The sequence below is a fragment of the Monodon monoceros genome, unplaced genomic scaffold (assembly GCF_005190385.1).
Source record: "Monodon monoceros isolate NGI ecotype Baffin Bay Population unplaced genomic scaffold, NGI_Narwhal_1 Super_Scaffold_7, whole genome shotgun sequence".
NCBI classification, from domain to species: domain Eukaryota; kingdom Metazoa; phylum Chordata; class Mammalia; order Artiodactyla; family Monodontidae; genus Monodon; species Monodon monoceros.
Window position 1 is genome coordinate 24,994,962 of NW_021703784.1, and position 22,152 is coordinate 25,017,113.

The 22,152-nt window shown below is 37.2% G+C and overlaps 1 protein-coding gene across 2 annotated transcripts in view; it reads right to left on the bottom strand.

Annotated features, from left to right (window-relative positions):
• GUCY1A2 (guanylate cyclase 1 soluble subunit alpha 2) overlaps positions 1-22,152 on the bottom strand; it is a 426,391-nt gene that overhangs the window by 126,004 nt on the left and 278,235 nt on the right. The window contains exons 6-7 of one of the 2 annotated variants that reach the window (XM_029206852.1): positions 21,417-21,589; positions 20,701-20,711 (exon numbers count right to left, since the gene is read on the bottom strand). In XM_029206852.1, the coding sequence (XP_029062685.1) occupies positions 20,701-20,711; positions 21,417-21,589 (184 nt within the window). The remainder of the gene's footprint in view (positions 1-20,700; positions 20,712-21,416; positions 21,590-22,152) is intronic. The other variant, XM_029206851.1, reaches the window with a different exon arrangement.

A 22,152-nucleotide genomic window follows, 5' to 3' on the forward strand; every position in this document is an offset into this window, starting at 1 on the left:
CATGTACATGTACACAGTGACTCATAACTTCACTTAACTGAATATTCATCCAATTTTTAAAAGAATCTACTTTTCAAGTCTGTATATTCTATTTCTGTTTTCTAGAAAAAAAAGCCTTTAAGAATATACAACGTAATGTAAAACATGGCTGTGGTTTGTTGATAAATTATGGATGGTTCTGTCTATCTACTGTGTGCTAGTTTTCAGTGGTCATTTTATTTTTCATAATTTCAGAAAACTAAGAAAGTTACTTTGAAATAATTTTTAAACTTTTGTTTGGAGTTAGATATGAAGTTTTGAGACAGAATAACAAACCAAAGACATAAAACCTAGCAGTGTAGTTAGCATATAGATAGCACATTACTGTCTTACCTATTATTCTATCTTATTTTCACATCGTTTTAGGTATTGTAAGATTCAGGCTGCTAATGTTGGCATATGAGCATTTAGCCTTAAAAGAGATTAAGTTAAGTTGGCAGTAAAAAATAAAAGTTCTCTTGTTCAATAATGTCAGACACAGACACTATAAAAGATAATGGGCTAAATTACCTCTCAAAATCAGTTGGTGAAATCACATCTTAATATCTTTTTAGGAGCAAGAATTGGCAGACAAAGATTCTTATTCTTTATATAAAACTCAGATAATAAAAACCTGAGCTACTTAACTGCTTGGAGGCTTCACATTTCTACAAGCTCATGTGGACCAAGAATGCCACCTGCCATATCAGGAAACAGAGGATGTTGTGACCATCAAGCCAGAGCTGCCCTCCTTACTCCTCCGCCCACCCCGCCCGTCCCCACCCCATGGGAGCCCTGAGGGAAATCAGGATGGAAACAGGCTACCCACCACCAAGCTCTCAGCCACTGCAGCGGTGCCCAACAGTGCACCCTGAGGGGACTCAGGATGAGAAAAACCTGATACTGGTCCTAGACAGTTAAGATACATATCAAAGGAATGACTTCAATAAGCCCAGACTCTTGCATCTTCCCATACATAGAAAAGTGCTAAGTTAGTTAACTTGAGAAGTCTGATTTTCTTTAACCAGTGATCTTTTGATGTTCCTACTAACCTGGTTTTGTTGCAAAACTCCTATATATCCTGGCTCCTCCCTTACCTCTTCAAAGCATTCCCTCAGAGCTATCTAAGAGGCTGCCTCTCCGGCTTGAGTCCCCAGAAAATCTACCAAATAAAACATACTTTTCAACTTTTAGGTTGTGCATTTCTTTTTCAGCTGACATCACACAAAAGTCAAACAAAAATTAATGTCTTTACTAATATAACTTTTTAACCTCTTCTTAGGATGTTGCACCAGTATTCCTGGGAAGGACCCTCCTGGAGACAGACTAAAATAAACGAAATAGATTATAACTTCTTTAGGAGTATTTACACCATGGTGATATTATTTAATGAAATAACTTTATAAAATATTTAAACATGTCCCCACTAAAGAATGCATTTCTCTTCTGAAAATGTGGAAGTGAGAGGACTGCTGCATAAAATCAAACTGAGCAATTTTGTATTTTACATGCACAGTTTCTTGCAAATCAATTTATCTTTTTTTCCCCATTGCTTGGTCTGTTTTTCCTTCACAGTCTTATCATTACTTTTTTTTTCATGTAGCAAAAATATGCAAATACCGTTACAAAAGATCTGCTTGGAAAATCTGTTTGGCAAATATCATAAAAAACTCTTCAGCAAGACCAGTGCTTTTAGAAATGTGTGTCTGATAAACTATTTTTTCATAGACTAAAAATATGATTAAAAGTCTAAATTTAGACTTACATATCATATAAGTGGTAACATAAGTGACTGTATTATATTGGAAACAGTCATGATACAGATAAAATAAATTAGCAATGAAATTCACTGACATACACATTGCATATGTAACATTGTGTATTAAATCATTATACCTATATCTTAGAGAGTGGTGGAAAGGCATTAAGGGTGTTCTGCCTATTAAAGTATATATTGTTCAATACCTAAAAATAATTAATTAGAATATAAGACACAATCTTTAAATTCAAAGACTATCCTATGACAAAATGTAAATATGACATTTTAAAATATGTACCTTCTACATTACAATCCACAATAAACAATAAACAGAGGAAAATAAAGGGAGAAAAAACACTGGGGTAAGATGGTTAATATATGCTCCCACTCAGTCTAGCTGGTGATTGCAATTTTCAAAGTAACAATGGAATAACATCCATTCTCCTCCAACACACACATAATTGAATATATCTCTCTGTCTTTCTAATTTAAAAAATTAATCATTTTGAATGGAATATTTTAAAAATAGATTACTTACTTCCATTCTCTTAAAGAGGACACCTAATATAAATTTAAATTTTCCTGAAGACTAAAGCCATGAAAAGTCTAACTTACTAAATAATGGAATATTCAAAGCAATAGGGAAAATTTCACAATATGAGATTTAACCTGTATTTATTTAATAAGTCTATATAGAGTGTACTTATTAGGAACTCTCAGGTTTGTTTTTAATTCTTCTTTTCTTCACTTGTTAAAATGAAAATAATAGCAATACTTCCTTCATAGAATTATTGTGAAATTTAAAAGTTATTACATGGAAAGCACTTGGTACAGTGACTGCCTGGCATATGGTTAAGTGCTTCAATTGATGTTATCGATCAATATTCTGCAGTAGCTAGTTTCAATGCAGTTAAGATGTTTTTCTCTTTTCTGTTTAAAGATAACTTCATCTGTGACTTGGGTTGAAAATAGGCATAAATGTAGATTAGTGAGAATGAATCTACTCAGTAAGATAAAACTCGTAAAAAATATACATCACTTTGAAATTGCATTTCTAGTAATGTTACCAAACCAAACTTGGGTCCATTTGCCCAATGTGCAGCAAAGCCAATCTACTGACACTAGGTTGTGGTGAAGGAAAGCACCGATTTTATTGTAAGGTGCCAAGCAAGGAGAGCATGCAGCTAATGCTCAAAAGACACAAACTCCTCAATGACTTCTGCGGCAGGGTTTTAAAAGACATTGTGAGGGTCCTGGGGTATGTGATCAACTTGTGCACAATTCTCTGATTGGTTGACGTTGAGGTAATAGGGTGATATTTCAGGAATCTCAATTATCAGTTTTCTGGCTCCAACAGGTCTGGGGTCTAAGTACTGGTGGTCAGCGTGCACTTAACTTCTTCCATCAGGTGGGGGTTTTAGTATCTGCAAAACAACTCAAGAATATGTCTCAAGATATTATCAATAGCCCTTGAGGAGGAACTAAAGGTCCTTGACTTTATTTGATGGCTAAACTATTATTATTTTGTCTTGCCTGATTGTTTTCCTTTGTTTCTGCATTTTTTCACTTCTCTGACTAAATTTGCTCTTTAGAATTCAGGGAAAGCCTAGGATACTAAAGCTTTTCTATAAACAAGAGACAGGGGGTGTTGTGGGGGCGTCTGTCCCTGGGAAGGTCCTGCAGGTGTTGCCAAACCAAACTTGGGTCCCCTTGCCTGCATGCAGTAAAGTCAATCTACTGACACCGTGTTGTGGCGAAGGAAAGTGCAGCTTTAACACAGGGTACCAAGCAAGTAGTCCAGGGCAGTTAGTTCTCACAACACCTACTCGCAGATGGGTTTCAGGGAAACACTTTTAAAGGGCAGGTGAGGGAGAGGGTCACAGGGTATGTGATCAGCTCACACGCAATTCTCTGATTGATTGTGAGGTAACAGGGCAGTTCTACAGGGTTTAAGTTATCAATCCTTAAGCTTCAGTAAGCCTGGGGGCTATGCACTCCTGGTCACCAAATAGTTAATGTCTTCCATCTAGTGGGGATTTTATCATCTGTAAAACAACTCAGAAGATGTGCATAGATATTGTTATCTAGATACTTCAGAGAGGAGTTAAAGCAGAGGATATGGGGGAGGGGTCTGTCCCCAGAAGGCCTCATAGGGTCCTACTTTGTTACATAGGGCTCTGCTTGGTTTTAGTAAGAGCATATTGTATAATTTGAACAAAGACCTCTGTAGGTCAGCTCACAAGACAATAAAAAAAAGATTGGGGGAGATGAACCTGAGGTGAGGTGAGCACTAAATTTGAGAGTGCTTTTCCATTATGGCATCTTCTGACCTCAGAAGTGACTGAGAGGTTGAGAAACTGAGCAGTGCTTTTGAAAACGGGGACAAAAATTGGAGTCCAAGGATTGCCAAGGGGAAGGCCTTAATAAAATCCTCTATACTTTGAGATGAGACTGAAACCAGCAACACCACAGGTATAAGTAACTCCAAAAACATCAGGTGAATCAGAAGTAAATTGGCCCTCAGAGAGACTTAAACTCAGTGTTAAATCATCTGATTCCTGATTGCTAGAGCTCCTATCAATCATTCCCACCAGAAGCACACATAAAATTTCCCTACAGGAGGGTAACATCATTCTAGATCTAAAGTTATTTCTATAATTTTTTATATACAATCTCCAGAACCCAAACAAAAAATAATAATAAATAGACACACAGGAGACAAGTAACATGACTAAACATTAACTGAAAGAACAGACAGTGTAATAGGCCACAGAAGCTCTAGAGAATGAATTTATCAAGCAAAGAGTTTAAATTAATTATGGTTGATATATTCAAGGATATAAATAAAAGCAATATAAAAATTTTGTCAGATAAATGGAAATTTAAAAAATAGGTATAGGACTTCCCTGGTGGCACAGTGGTTAGGAATCTGTCTGCCAATGCAGAGGACATGGGTTTGAGCCCTAGTCTGGGAAGATCCCACATGCTGTGGAGCAACTGAGCCCATGTCCACAACTACTGAGCCTGTGCTCTAGAGCCCGTGAGCCACAACTACTGAAGCCCACGTGCCTAGAGCCTGTGCTCCACAACAAGAGACACCACCGCAATGAGAAGCCCGTGCACCGCAACAAAGAGTAGTCCCCACTCACTGCAACTAGAGAAAGCCCACGTGCAGCAACGAAGACCCAACACAGCTAAAAATAAATAAATTTATATTTAAAAACAGCTATAAACTGCTATAATCAACATTAAGTATTAAGTGGATGGGTTTAACAAATGATTTTCATAACCAGCTGAGGTATTAGTGAGTTAGAAGATACATCTGAAGAGAGTATATAAGACTCAAGCTCTGATAATTAAACAGAGGCAAACTACAGAAGAGAATCTGTTATAATCCTATCTACTGGTAAACTCTTAGTGAAAAAATAATTTAAACACATTCTTTTTTAAAAACACAAACACATTTCTAGTACTGAATAAATTCACTACACAGTATAGATCTATTAAAAGCATAGTTGGCCATAAATTTTACCAGTAGTATTATGAAGTGTTTTTGTGTATTATTGTTACAATAAAACAGTGGTTTACTAAAACTGCCACTATATGCATTATCTAGGATATGAAAAGTAAATTCAAATGTGTCTATTGGATAAACATGAGAAATGAGGGTAACTGAGTTCAGTATCTTAATTGTGAGTTCATAAAATGCCTATGTAGTTCTTTCTGACCCCATAGGTTTTTCTCCTTAGATATAAATTCTAGAGGTAGAACATTTCAAATGAGTATACACACTTCAAGATGAAAAGTACTAATTATAATTGTATAAACAAACAACTATCAAAGAATCATAGAGAATTAATCAGGTTATCAAATGATTAGATTTTGTTTTTTCTAAATACAATCTTGGGCTGTAATCTCATGGGGTTAACTATTGCAATATTTGCAAAGAGCAAATCCCTCCAAATATTAAAATAACAATATCAGGTTTTCTTTGTAAATAACTATTTAAAAATTAATTGCAGAATAATTATTTCATCATCTCAAAAAATCCTATAAGCTCATTAGAAGGCTAAATTGAAGCTTGAGAAGCTAGGATTTAATGTATTACAGTACACATAAATTGTAAATTAATATTCCTGCCTTTGGGCTAGGCAGTTAGAAGAAATTCATAGCATTTCCCTGATTTGCAATTGAGATTGTTAACCACATTAGTATTAAAACATGATTACACATTGTTTTTAACTCTATTTTACAATCACTCTATAATTACCTCTTTATATAAAATGCACTCTTTGAACAAATAAAGAGAATTTGAATTTGTATGCCTATTAATGATACTCAACAAATATTTTTTTAAAACTGAGGTCCAAAAGTAAAACTTAGATATTTGGACACATTAACTTAAACTTCTTCAAAACCCTTAAATCATGAAAATGCTACTTGTCTTTCTAATATATGTTTAATCACATTTTCTAGTCAGTCCTCAACCCAGCTTCTCTTTTCCTAGCAACACTACTTTTTAAAGCATAAAGCACAGGCAGTAATAAACATTTTGTTATTTTACTCAAAGAGTATCTATTTATTTTTATTTTTTTTTTTTTTAAAGAGTATTTAAACTATTAATAAAAGTTAAGACTTTCAGCACTAAAAACTCTATTCAAAATACTTCGGTAAGATTAGGTTCACAAAATTAAAGAACAGCAGAAAATTATACAATTTTCTAGTGAAATCACAGTGTAAGTACCTCAAGCAAAAAGGAGAGAATATAAATCTGATATTACTTTTCTTGAATTGTCAATTGTTTAAGGTATATGAAAATCAGGTATCCTATAGGGTGGGGAAAAAATAGGCATCTTGCTGGCATTTCCATATACTCAGCCAGTAGAATCAACATAGTATTGATAAAATATTTAAAATCTAGTCACTATTTTTAAAAACAGTCTTAACTGAAGCCTCTTTGGGCTGATTTTTCAAAATTTATTGTATAAATAGACCATATTTCTGTATGCTTTTTAATTTTTTTTTTTTTTGCGGTATGCGGGCCTCTCACTGTTGTGGCCTCTCCCGCTGCGGAGCACAAGCTCTGGACACGCAGGCTCAGCGGCCATGGCTCACGGGCCCAGCCGCTCCGCGGCATGTGGGATCTTCCCGGACCGGGGCACGAACTCGTGTCCCCTGCATCGTCAGGCAGACTCTCAACCACTGTGCCACCAGGGAAGCCCTCTGTATGCTTTTTAGATCGAACTAGTTAGATAGAACTTTTTAGATAGAACCAGTCTAGAACTAGCCTCTGAGTTTCATTAGAGTAGTTATAGAAAAACAATTTGCTTGAGTATTTTAAACTGAATAAGTAAAATGCTATATTCTCTGTTAATTTTTATTTATTTTATTTTATTTATTATTAATTTTATTTATTTATTTATTTATTGATTTTGGCTGTGTTGGGTCTTTGTTGTTGAGCACAGGCTTTCTCTAGTTGCGGCGAGCGGGGGCTACTATTTGTTGTGGTGTGCAGGCTTCTCATTGTGGTGGCTTCTCTTGTTGTGGAGCACAGGCTCTAGAAGCACAGGCGTCAGTAGCTGTGGCACGTGGGCTTAGTAGTTGTGGCTCACAGGCTCTAGAGCACAGGCTCAGTAGTTGTGGCACACGGTCTTATTTGCTCTGTGGCATGTGGGATCTTCCTGGACCAGCGATCAAACCCATGTCCCCTGCACTGGCAGGCAGATTCTTTTTTAATAAATTTACTTTATTATTTTTATTATTTTTTATTTTTTTGCTTTACGCGGGCCTCTCACTGTTGTGGCCTCTCCCATTGCGGAGCACAGGCTCCGGATGCGCAGGCTCAGCGGCCATGGCTCACGGGCCCAGCCGCTCTGCGGCACGTGGGATCCTTCTGGATCGGGGCACAAACCCGCATCCCCTGCATTGGCAGGCAGACTGTCAACCACTGTGCCACCAGGGAAGCCCTAAATTTATTTTTTATTTATTCATTTTTGGCTGCTTTGAGTCTTCGTGGCTGCGCACGGGCTTTCTCTAGTTGCGGAGAACCGGGGCTACTCTTCACTGCGGTGCACAGGCTTCTCATTGCAGTGGCTTCTCTTATTGTGGAGCACAGGCTCTAGACGTGTGGGCTTCAGTAGCTGTGGCACATGGGCTCAGTAGTTGCAGCTCATGGGCTCTAGAGTGCAGGCTCAGTAGTTGTGGTGCACGGGCTTAGTTGCTCCATGGCATGTGGGATCTTCCCAGACCAGGGCTCGAACCCATGTCCCCTGCATTGGCAGGCAGATTCCCAACCACTGTGCCACCAGGTAAGTCCTGGCAGGTGGATTCTTAACCTTTGTTCCACCAGTGAAGTACTCTAGTAATTTTTAAAATTAAAAAGTTTAACCTAGTCAGTTTTACAGTTAATGATTCAAGGACATTATCGACCATTTGCAAGGAATTATAATTGATAATTCAGGTTCCTGTTTCCCATCATGACAGGTGCCTCATAGGTTTAAAAAACCATATAAAATTAGTAATTTATTTTTCAAAATTTGAGAGGTTTGGGGGAGTTTTCCTTTGTTTTCAGAAATTATTGCAAGTCAAATAAGTTAAATATTAAAAAGCCTAAAAACTTAGTTTGAAGTAAACAATCAACTGATCACATATCAACTCTACTGTAACAACCAAGCATGTTTAATGAAAGATTCTTTCAATAAGTTTAGAAACATTCCCATGGTAACAAGTTAGAAGCCAATTGAAAACCAAATTAAGATGCCAAAAAAAAAAAATTCCAAACTTTGCAAATAATATAAATTAGTAATGAAGCTAAAATTATTAAGGTGATTTTATTATTTTGAATTCTCTTTCTGCATTCTTATTAAATCTTTATTGATATATCCTCTTCTGATATGATAAAAGTAATTAATAAGCCAGAGCCAATGTTATATTCCACAAATGAAAATATGGATGAGCACATTGTAAAAAAACAATTCCCTGGTTTGGTTCTATGGTAATTTAAGTTTGCTTTGACAATGCTGAATCAATATAAACATTATATCTCCTATAAAAGAAAATCCAACATAGAAAAACAATCCCAAATGATAAGTCTGCTCAGCTGGTAGCCTTGAAAATTTAAGAAGTGATATGAATTCCATCTGGAATGTGTATTTTTGCAGTTTGCTTCAGACTTGAGACAGCATTCCTTTTGTTTGTTTTTCCTGGCAGTTGTAGGAGTGTCATTCACACACTTGAGTAATTCAATAATTAAGTCCTAGGGAACTTAAACTTAGATTTTAAAAAATTTTTATTTTTCCTTGCTTTCCTGTTTTCACCACTGGTGGGAGTGGCTTGAAAACTCTCTCTCCATGTTTTAAAAATTTCAAATGTAAACACATATGTGCACATTAAATAATAGTAATAAAATTAATAATTTTTCACTATAATCCCTATGTCCACCTTCCCTATTGCATGCTCCCTCATCCCATCATTGCTTTACTTTCTCTTACAGAAAGCAACATCTTGAATTTTGTATTAATCATTCCTTACTTTCCACTTTCTCCTTCAAGGTAGATATTTCAAAATAGCATTATTTTTTCAATTTTTCTAGTTTTGAAATTTAATTAAATGGAATAATTCTATAGAATTGCTCCATGACTTGCTTCTTTTGTACTATATTGTTTTTGACATCCATCCATTTGATGTTCAGTTCCTGAAGTAATTCATTTTCCCAGCTGTATGGTATACTGAGGTATAAATGTATCAGTTTATACATTCTATTATTAAATGGATATTTAAGTTATCTCCAGTTTGAGGCTATTATGAAAGTATTTCTCTGAATAATCTTGTGTGTGACTTCTGCTACACATGCACAACTACTTCCCTGGAGCAAACATTTAGGAGAGGGCTTACTGGGTTGTAAGAAAGGCACAAGTTAAATTTTACTAGTTAATGCCAAGTAAATTGTACCATTTATACTCCCACCAACTCTGTGTGAGATTTCTTGCTACTCTAACTCCTCAGCAACAGTGTCACTGTCAGACTTTCAAAGTTGTGCCAAACTAGTAGGTGGGAAAACTTTACCATAGTGTTATTAATATATCTAATCTGAATACTGATGAGGTTAACCACTGATATTTTTATTGGTTATATGTATTGCAAAATATTCTCCTAGTTTGTGGTTGATTTTTTATTCTCTTTAGGTGTTCTTTGACAACAGAAAAGTTTTAATTTTAATGTAGTAAAATTTATCCACATTTTCCTTTATGATTTTTCCTTTAAAGTTTTTGACCTGCTTAGTCTCCAAAAAATTCTTCCCTACTCTAAGTCAAATTTCTAATTATATCATATTGCATGCAAATCATTATGTAGTACACCTGAAACTAACATATTGTATGTGAATTATATTTCAAAAAAAATTAATAAAGAACACTGAGTTGTTTTTTAAAATTCCTAATTATAAATTTATAATTATATTCTGTAGCCTATAATATTTACCCACATGTAACTGACTTATGTGCAGACACATGAAGTGCAGTTATATATTTTTTTTACATGGATAACCAATTGGCCCCCAAACATTTATTGAATAGCCCATTATTTCCCCATTGATGAATGTCACCTCCGTCATTTATCAAGTTCTCTTTTTCTCTCAAGTACTGCAGTCTCATTAAGATATGTTTAGTTTTGTTAAAAACTTTTGCACAGCAAAGGAAACCATGGACAAAATGAAAAGACAACCTACTGAATGGGAGAAAATATTTACAAGTACTATGATTGATAAGCAGTTAATATATAAAATATATAAACAAAATATATAAACAGCTCATACAACTCAATGTCAAAAAAATAAGCAACCTAATTAAAAAATGTGCAGAAGACCTGAACAGATATTTTTCCAAAGAAGATATACAGATGACCAACAGGCACGTGAAAAGATGCCCAACATCCCTAGCCATGAGAAAAATGCAAGTTACAACTGCAATGAGATATTACTTCACACCTGTCAGAATGGCTATCATCAAAAAGACCACAATAACAACTGTTGGAGAGTATGTGGAGAAAAGGGAACTCTTGTATAGTGTTGATGGAAATGTGAATTTGTGTAGTTACTGTGCAAAACAGTTTGGAGTGTCCTCAAAAAACTAAAAATAGAACTAACACATGGTCCAGCAATTCCACTCCTGGGTATATAGTTGAAGAAAACAAAAACCCTTATTTGAAAAGATACGTGCATCTCAATGTTCATGGCAGCGTTACTTACAATTGCCAAGATATGGAAGCATTCTAAGTGTCCATCAACAGATGAATGGATGAAGAAGATGTGATATATATATATATATATACTACAGAATACTACTTAGACATAAAAATGAATGAAATTTTGCCATTTGTTACAACATGGATGGACCTGGAGGATATTATACTTAGTGATATGAGTCAGACAAAGACAAATACTGTATGTTATCACTTACATGTGGAATCTAAAAAAATAAAACAAACTAATGAATATAACAAAAAAGAAACAGACTCACAGATATAGAAAACAAACTACTGGTTACCAGTGGGGAGAAGGAAGAAAGGAGGGGCAAGATAGGGGTAGGGGATTAAGAAGTACAAATTACTATGTATAAAATAAATAAAATATAAGGATATATTTCACAGCACAGGGGATATAGCCAATATCTTATAATAACTATAAATTGAGTATAATCTATAAAAATTTTTTTTTTTTTTTGCGGTACGCGGGCCTCTCACTGTTGTGGCCTCTCCCGCTGCGGAGCACAGGCTCCGGATGCGCAGGCCCAGCGGCCATGGCTCACGGGCCCAGCCGCTCCGCGGCATGTGGGATCCTCCCGGACCAGGCCACGAACCCGTGTCCCCTGCATCGGCAGGCGAACTCTCAACCACTGCACCACCAGGGAAGCCCTCTATAAAAATTTTGAATCACCATGTCATACACCTGAAACTAATACAATATTGTAAATCAACTATACCTCAAATATGTATATGTGTACCATTATATAAATCACAGATATATTATGGAATTAAATACAAATGATGTGAAACACAAAAAATAAATTAAAATGGAATTATTTAAAAAATAAAAAAGACTTTAATGTACTTAATGTAAAAAAAAGATACTTTTGGATTCCTATGATTTCTCTTTTGTAGAATTCTTTAGGATTACTGTGTCTGAGAACTGATTAGTGTCTTTTAATAATTCCAGAAAAAAATAATTTTTTGTGCATTCCATTATCTTCATTTGGAGATAATTCCAACTGAATGTATAAAGTCTCCTACATTCTTTTATTCATATTTCCCCAGTTTTAATTCTCTGGACTTATTTACAGGAACTTTTTTCAGCTGTATCTAATCTGCTTCTAAACTCATCCACTGAGAGTTTTTTTGTTTTGGTTTGCTTGATTTTTGGTTTTTGTTTGTTTCTTTTGGTATCCTGTTGATTGCTTAGAAATTCTCCGGTTCATTTTCAAACCTAGTTGTTCCAGCCTTGTTTTTTTTTTTTTTTTTAATTGGGGCATAATTGCTTTACAATGTTGTGTTAGTTTCTGCTGTACAACAAAGTGAATCAGCTATATTTATACATACATCCCCTTCCTCTTGGACCCCCCCTCCCACTCCCCCACCCGCCCCATCCACCCATCTAAGTCATCACAGCACACCAAGCTGAGCTCTCTGTGCTATACAGCAGGTTCCCACTAGATATATATTTTACACATGGTAGTGAAGCTTCTCTTTTATTTCTTTAATTATTTTAAGCATTGTCATTTTGATTCTGTGTCAAATAATTTTGATATTTGACAACTCCAGATCTGTTTTTCTCATCTCCTGTTTCTACTGGTTCTTAACCCATAGTACTTCATTTTCCTGTGTGATTTTTTTCCCTTTGTTTTATTTTGTTTTGTTTTTAGTATTAGGCAGTCATTTTTCAGAGAACTATATCCGTGGAAATTCTTTGAAGAGGGAATTGAAGTTGACTTTCTCTTTTTTTTTTTTGCAGCACATGGGCCTCTCACTGTCGTGGCCTCTCCTGTTGTGGAGCACAGGCTCCAGACACACAGGCTCAGCAGCCATGGCTCACGGGCCTAGCTGCTCCGCGGCATGTGGGATCTTCCCGGACCGGGGCACGAACCTGTGTCCCCTGCATTGGCAGGTGGACTCTTAACCACTGCGCCACCAGGGGAGCCTGAATTTGACTTTCTTCATGGAGGGATAGTGTTTCCTTTTATCACTGTTAATGACAGAACACTTAAATTCACCACTCAAATTTTGTTCTATCTATAAATATAATGTGATTGACACATTTCTCTCTTTCCTGAGATCAGTGATATGCTTCGTGACTTTCAAAAAGCTACTATTCCTAAACTATTTAACACTACATTTTAATCAGAAGGGTCAGTCAGAGTATCTACTTTGCCATACTGCCAAACTAGGAATATATTCACATTTTGAGGCTTTTTTCTGTATTTTTTAACCCATGGTTGATGAACTGTTATAAAAAGTCTGCCTTGATTCAAGGTCACTTTGCCAAATAGAAGATTTTTGTTTATAAGAATTCATAGTAAAAACATTTCTGGGATCTATCAGGTGCTTGCAGAAATATAGCTAGGTGACCTCATCCATTCTCAGAGGTAGATCCAAGATTGCAGACAGCTATCAGTACCAAAAAGAGTACAATACACGAGGAGCTACATCTTCCACAGTTTCTGATGTTTCCTCAGTCTTGGGCTCCAACCTTCAAGATCTGACACATAAAAAACTATTTCAGAAGTAACCCTGAAGGGGACGAGGGGGAAATGGTGGAAGAGTAAGACGTGGAGATCACCTTTCTCCCCACAGATACACCAGAAATACATCTACACGTGGAACAACTCCTACAGAACACCTACTGAACACTGGCAGAAGACCTCAGACCTCCCAAAAGGCAAGAAACGCTCCATGTACCTATGTAGGGCAAAAGAAAAAAGAATAAACAGAGATAAAAGGACAGGGACAGGACCTGAACCAGTGGGAGGGAGCTGTGAAGGAGGAAAGGCTTCCACACACTAAGAATTCCCTTCACGGGCGGAGACTGAGGGTGGCGGAGGGGGGAGCTTCGAAGCTGTGGAGGAGAGCACAGCAACAGGGGTGCAGAGGGGAAAGCGGAGAGATTCTTGCACAGAGGATCGGTGCCGACCAGCACTCATCAGCCCGAGAGGCTTGTCTGCTCACTGGCCGGGGCGGGAGGGTCTGGGAACTGAGGTTCGGGCTTCAGTCAGAGCATAGGGAGAGGACTGGGGTTGGCGGCGTAAACACAGCCTGCAAGGGGTTAGTGTACCACGACTAGCCAGGAGGGAGTCCGGGGAAAAGTCTGGACCTGCCGAAGAGGCAAGAGACTTTTTCTTCCCTCTTTGTTTCCTGGTGCATGAGGAGAGGGGATTAAGAGCGCCGCTTAAAGGAGCTTGAGAGACGGGCGTGAGCCGCGGCTAAAAGTGCGGACCCCAGAGACAGGCATGAGACGCTAAGGCTGCTGCTGCCGCCACCAAGAAGCCTGTGTGCGAGCACAGGTCACTATCCACACACCCCTTCTGGGGAGCCTGTGCAGCCCACCACTGCCACAGTCCCAGGATCCAGGGACAACTTCCCCGGGGGGAGTGCACAGCGCACCTCAGGCTGGGGCAACGTCATGCTGGCTTCTGCCACCGGAGGCTTGCCCCGCACTCCGTACCCTCTCTCCCTCCGGCCTGAGTGAGCCAGAGTCCCCGAAGCAGCTGCTCCTTTAACCCCATCCTGTCTGAGCGAAGAACAGATGCCCTCCGGCGACCTACATGCAGAGGCGGGGCCAAATCCAAAGCTGAGCCCCGGGAGCTGTGAGAACAAGGAAGAGAAAGGGAAATCTCTCCCAGCAGCCTCAGAAGCAGTGGTTTAAATCTCCACAATCAACTTGATGTACCCTGCATCTGTGGAATGCATGAATAGACAACGATTCATCCCAAATTGAGGAGGTGGACTTTGAGAGCAAGCTTTATGAATTTTTCCCCTTTTCCTCTTTTTGTGAGTGTGTATGTGTATGCTTCTGTGTGAGATTTTGTCTGTATAGCTTTGCTTCCAACATTTGTCCTAGGGTTCTATCCTTTTTTTTTTCCTTAATAGTTATTTTTTATTTTAATAACTATTTTATCTTACTTTATTTTATTTTACTTTATCTTCTTTCTTTCTTTCCTTCCTTCCCTCCTATAGACAATGAATCATCCCAAATTGAGGAGGGTGGACTTTGAGAGCAAGATTTATGATTTTTTCCCCTTTTCCTCTTTTTGTGAGTGTCTATGTGAATGCTTCTGTATGAGATTTTGTCTGTATAGCTTTGCTTCCACCATTTGTCCTAGGGTTCTACCCGTCCTTTTTTTTAAAAAATTATTTTTCTTAATAATTATTTTTTATTTTAATAACTTTATTATATTTTATCTTACTTTATTTTAATTTACTTTATCTTCTTTCTTTCTTTTTTTCCTTCCTTCCCTCCTTCCATTCTTCCTTCCTCCCTCCCTCCCTCCATCCTTTCTTTATTTCTTTCCTTCCTTCCTTCTTTCTTTCTGTCTTTCTTTCTTTCTACTTCTACTAATTCTTTCTTTCTAATATTTCTCCCTTTTATTCTGAGCCGTGTGGATGAAAGGCTCTTGGTGCTGCAGCCAGGAGTCAGTGCTGTGCCTCTGAGGTGGGAGAACCAACTTCAGGACAATGGTCCACAAGAGACCTCCCAGCTCCACATAATATCAAATGGCAAAAATCTCCCAGAGATCTCCATCTCAACACCAACACCCAGCTTCACGCAACGACCAGCAAGCTACAGTGCTGGATACCCTATGACAAACACTAGCAAGACAGGAACACAAACCCACCCATTAGCAGAGAGGCTGCCTAAAATCATAATAAGTCCACAGACACCCCAAAGCACACCACCAGACATGGACCTGCCCACCAGAAAGACAATAACCAGTCTCATCCACCAGAACACAGGCACCAGTCCCCTCCAACAGGAAGCCTACACAACACACTGAACCAACCTTAGCCACTGGGGACAGACACCAAAAATAACGGGAAATATGAACCTGCAGACTGCAAAAAGGAGTCCCCAAACACAGTAAGATAAGCAAAATGAGAAGACAGAAAAACACACAGCAGATGAAGAAGCAAGATAAAAACCCACCAGACCTAACAAATGAAGAGGAAATAGGCAGTCTACCTGAAAAAGAATTCAGAATAATGACAGTAAAGATGATCCAAAATCTTGGAAATAGAATAGACAAAATGCAAGAAACATTTAACAAGGACCTAGGAGAACTAAAGATGAAACAAGGAATGATGAACAACAAAATAAATGAAATTAAAAATACTCTAGATGGGATCAATAGCAGAATAACTGAGGAAGAAGAAAGGATAAGTGACATGGAAGATAAAATAGTGGAAATAACTACTGCAGAGAAGAATAAAGAAAAAAGAATGAAAAGAACTGAGGACAGTCTCAGAGACCTCTGGGACAACATTAAATACACCAACATTTGAATTATAGGGGTTCCTAAAGAAGAAGAGAAAAAGAAAGGGACTGAGAAAATATTTGAAGAGATTATAGTTGAAAATTTCCTTAATATGGGAAAGGAAATAGTTAATCAAGTCCAGGAAGCACACACAGTCCCATAAAGGATAAATCCAAGGAGAAATACGCGAAGACATATATTAATCAAACTGTCAAAAATTAAATACAAAGAAAACATATTAAAAGCAGCAAGAGAAAAATAACACACAAGGGAATCCCCATAAGGTTAACAGCTGACCTTTTAGCAGAAACTCTGCAAGCCAGAAGGGACTCGCAAGACATATTTAAGGTGATGAAGGAGAAGAACCTGCAACCAAGATTACTCTACCCAGCAAGGATCTCATTCAGACTTGATGAAGAAATTAAAACCTTTACAAAGGCTGCAAAAGCTGCGAGAGTTCAGCACCACCAAACCAGCTTTACAACAAATAGTAAAGGAACTTCTCTAGGCAAGAAACACAAGAAAAGGAAAAGATCTACAATAATGAACCCAAAACAATTAAGTAAATGGGAATAAGAACATACATTTCGATAATTACCTTAAATGTAAATGGACCAAATGCTCCCACCAAAAGACACAGATTGGCTGAATGGATACAAAAACAAGACCCATATATATGCTGTCTACAAGAGACCTACTTCAGACCTAGAGACACATACAGACTGAAAGTAAAGGGATGGAAAAAGGTATTCCATGCAAACGGAAACCAAAGAAAGCTGGAGTAGCAATTCTCATACCAGACAAAATTGACTTTAAAATAAAGACTATTAGAAGAGACAAAGAAGGACACTACATAATGATCAAGGGATCGATCCAAGAAGAAGATATAACAGTTGTAAATATTTATGCACCCAACATAGGAGCACCTCAATACATAAGGCAAATCCTAACAGCCATAAAAGGGGAAATCAACAGTAACACATTCATGGTAGGGGACTTTAACACCCCACTTTCACCAATGGACAGATCATCCAAAATGAAAATAAATAAGGAAACACAAGCTTTAAATGATACATTTCACAAGATGGACTTAATTGATATTTATAGGACATTCCATCCAAAAACAACAGAATACACATTTTTCTCAAGTGCTCATTGAACATTCTCCTGGATAGATCATATCTTGGGTCACAAATCAAGCCTTGGTAAATTTAAGAAAATTGAAATTGTATCAAGTTTCTTTTCTTACCACAATGCTATGAGACATGATATCAATTACAGGAAAAGATCTGTAAAAAATACAAACACATGTAGGCTAAACAATACACTACTTAATAACAAAGTAATTACTAAAGAAATCAAAGTGAAAATAAAAAAGTACCTAGAAACAAATGACAATGGAGACACGACGACCCAAAACCTATGGGATGCAGCAAAAGCAGTTTTAAGAGGGAAGTTTATAGCAATACAATCCTACCTTAAGAAACAGGAAACATCTCGAATAAACAACCTAACCTTGCACCTAAAGCAATTAGAGAAAGAAGAACAAAAAACCCCAAAGTAAGCAGAAGGAAAGAAGTCATAAAAATCAGATAAGAAATAAATGAAAAACAAATGAAGGAAACAATAGTAAAGATCAATAAAACTAAAAGCTGGTTCTTTGAGAAGATAAACCAACTTGATAAACCATTAGCCAGACTCATCAAGAAAAAAAGTGAGAAGACTCAAATCAGTAGAATTAGAAATGAAGAAGGAGAAGTAACAACTGACACTGCAGAAATACAAAAGATCATGAGAGATTACTACAAGCAACTCTATGCCAATAAAATGGACAACCTGGAAGAAATGGACAAATTCTTAGAAATGCACAGCCTGCCAAGACTGAATCAGGAAGAAATAGAAAATATGAACAGAGCAATCACAGGCACTGAAATTGAAACTGTGATTAAAAATCTTCTAACAAACAAAAGCCCAGGACCAGATGGCTTCACAGGCGAATTTTATCAAACATTTAGAGAAGAGCTAACACCTATCCTTCTCAAACTCTTCCAAAATACAGCAGAGGGAGGAACACTCCCAAACTCATTCTACGAGGCCATCATCACCCTGATACCAAAACCAGGCAAGGATGTCACAAAGAAAGAAAACTACAGGCCAATATCACTGATGAACATACATGCAAAAATCCTCAACAAAATACTAGCAAACAGAATCCAACAACACATTAAAAGGATCATACAGCATGATCAACTGGGGTTTATTCCAGGAATGCAAGGATTCTTCAATATATGCAAATCAATCACGTGATACACCATATTAACAAACTGAAGGAGAAAAATTATAAGATCATCTCAATAGATGTAGAGCCGACAAAATTCAACACCCATTTATGATAAAAACCCTGTAGAAAGTAGGCATAAAGGGAACTTTCCTCAACATAATAAAGGCCATATATGACAAACCCACAGCGAACATCGTCCTCAATGGAGAAAAACTGAAAGCATTTCCACTAAGATCAGGAACAAGACAAGGTTGCCCACTCCCACCGCTCTTATTCAACAAGTTTTGGAAGTTTTAGCCACAGCAATCAGAGAAGAAAGGGAAATAAAAGGAATCCAAATCAGAAAAGATTTGTCACTGTTTGCAAATGACATGAAACTATACATAGAGAATCCTAAAGATGCTACCAGAAAACTACTAGAGCTAATCAATGAATTTGGTAAGTAGCAGGATACAAAATTAATGCACAGAAATCTCTGTCATTCCTTTATACTAATGATGAAAAATCTGAAAGTGAAATCAAGAAAACACTCCCATTTACCATTGCAACAAAAAGAATAAAATATCTAGGAATAAACCTACCTAAGGAGACAAAAGACTTGTATGCAGAAAATTATAAGATACTGATTAAAGAAATTAAAGTTGATACAAATAGATGGAGAGATATCCCATGTTCTTGGATTGGAAGAATCAACATTGTGAAAATGACTCTACTACCCAAAGTAATCTACAGATTCAATGCAATACCTATCAAACTACCCCTGGCATTTTTAACAGAACTAAAACAAAAAATTTCACAATTTGTATGGAAACACAAAAGACCCCGAATAGAAAAAGTAATCTTGAGAACAAAAAACTGAGCTGGAGGAATCAGGCTCCCTGATCTCATACTATACGACAAAGCTACAGTAATCAAGACAGTATGGTACTGGCACAAAAACAGAAAGATAGATCAATGGAACAGGAGAGAAAGCCCAGAGATAAACCCATGCACATATGGTCACCTTATGTTTGATAAAGGAGGCAGGAATCTACAGTGGAGAAAGGACACCCTCTTCAATAAGTGGTGCTGGGAAAACTGGACACATACATGTAAAAGTATGAGTTTAGATCACTCCCTAACCCCATACACAAAAATAAGCTCAAAATGGATTAAAGACCTAAATGTATGGCCAGAAACTATCAAACTCTTAGAGGAAAACATAGGCAGAACACTCTATGACATAAATCACAGCAAGATCCTTTTTGACCCACCTCCTAGAGAAATGGAAATAAAAATAAACAGATGGGACCTAATGAAACTTCAATGGTTTTGCACAGCAAAGGAAACCATAAACAAGACAAAATGACAACCGTCAGAATGGGAGAAAATATTTGCAAATGAAGCAACTGACAAAGGATTAATATCCAAAATTTATAAGCAGCTCAATAAGAAAAAAACAAACAACCCAATCCAAAAATGGGCAGAAGACCTAAATAAACATTTCTCGAAAGAAGATATACAGACTGCCAACAAACACATGAAAGAATGCTCAACATCATTAATCATTAGAGAAATGCAAATCAAAACTACAATGAGATATCATCTCACACCAGTCAGAATGGCCATCATCAGAAAATCTACAAACAATAAATGCTGGAGAGGGTGTGGAGAAAAGGGAACTCTCTTGCACTGCTGGTGGGAATGTGAATTGGTACAGCCACTATGGAGAACAGTATGGAGGCTCCTTAAAAAACTACAAATAGAACTACCATATGAACCAGCAATCCCACTACTGGGCATATACCCTGAGAAAACCATAATTCTAAAAGAGTCATATACCAAAATGTTCAATGCAGCTCTATTTACAATAGCCCAGAGATGGAAACAACCTAAGTGTCCATCATCGGATGAATGGATAGAGAAGATGTGGCACATGTATACAATGGAATATTACTCAGCCATAAAAAGAAACGAAATTGAGCTATTTGTAATGAGGTGGATAGACCTAGGGTCTCTCATACAGAGTGAAGTAATTCAGAAAGAGAAAGACAAATACCGTATGCTAACACATATATATGGAATTTAAGAAAAAAAAATGTCATGAAGAACCTAGGGGTAAGACAGGAATCAAGACACAGACATACTAGAGAATGGACTTGAGGATGTGGGGAGGGGGAAGGGTAAGCTGTGACAAAGAGAGAGAAAGGCATGGACATATATACACTACCAAACGTAAGGCAGATAGCTAGTGGGAAGCAGCCACATAGCACAGGGAGATCAGCTCGGTGCTTTGTGACCACCTGGAGGGGTGTGATAGGGAGGGTGGGAGGGAGGGAGACAGAAGAGGGAAAAGATATGGGAACATATGTATAACTGATTCACTTTGTTATAAAGCAGAAACTAACACACCATTGTAAAGCAATTATACTCCAATAAAGATGTAAAAAAAAAATAAAAAAAGTAGTAACCCTGAGACCTAAGGCTTCATAAGAACACCTGTACACTATCCATAGGAAGTTGTTCAGGTCCTCCAATTTCTTGCTTCTTATTTCTTGCTCTTCGGATTATCTCTCAGAACTGACTCTCACCATCACTGTTGCTTGGCGTTGTTGAATTGGTCACTGACAGCAGGTTCCTTCCTTGGTTTAATCCTTTAGCTCTTATTTTTGGTCCCCATAGTAATTTGTCTTCCACACAACTTTTCCTATTTTGGGTCATATTCCATTTGTTCATTTCCTGTGTTTATGAGTTATCTCTAGTAATCCCTCCTTCTTGAGCAACTGGCTTATCTAGATCTGTAAATTATAGTATGTAGAATTCAGAAGGGAATTTCTTGCCTCCTCAGTTAAAGGTACATTACTACTCAAATAAAACTGTTGAGAGGCTTACCTGAATTGGTCTTCCATCAGGTGTCAGCACCTCTTCAGAAAGTTCCATCATCTTCAGGGCCATCAGAGCAATGGGTTTAGCATGGCAGAGGCTTTTTCTGTGGAGCCCTGCAGCAACACAGTATGCATCACCTATTGTTTCCACCTGCAGCAGTCAGACAAATCAAATGCAAATGTATGATAATGAGCCAAAGTTGAAATACTTATCTGCAATCACAAATGTTACTGGAAAACATATCATCAAAACATCAATAAATCAAGCAATTAGACAATAGAGTATAATCATAAAAGAGTTTGCAAACAGCCAGAGTCAAATACTAACATGTCACCCCAGACCTGTTTGTTCATCAACATTAATACCATAGATGATCATTGAAATCAGAAAGAACTAGAATATAAAATAATTATCCCTCACAAAAATAGAATTGTCAGTGTTTTGCCTGGATATTTTCCAAATAATGACTTTTTACAGACACTCTCTCATCTCCTTCAAACCTTCAAGTAGACCTTCACTGGAAAGTAATTTTTTTTGCAATTTTTCCCAATTACTCCACATGTTTTAGTGTTTATTTTTATTTTTTTAATTGAAGTATAGCTGATTTACAACGTTGTGTTAGTTTCAGGTGTCACACTTTTTGATATATCTGTAATTTGTTGTCTAGTCTATTCTTATTTACTCTTAATAATTATAACACGTAACACTTCTTG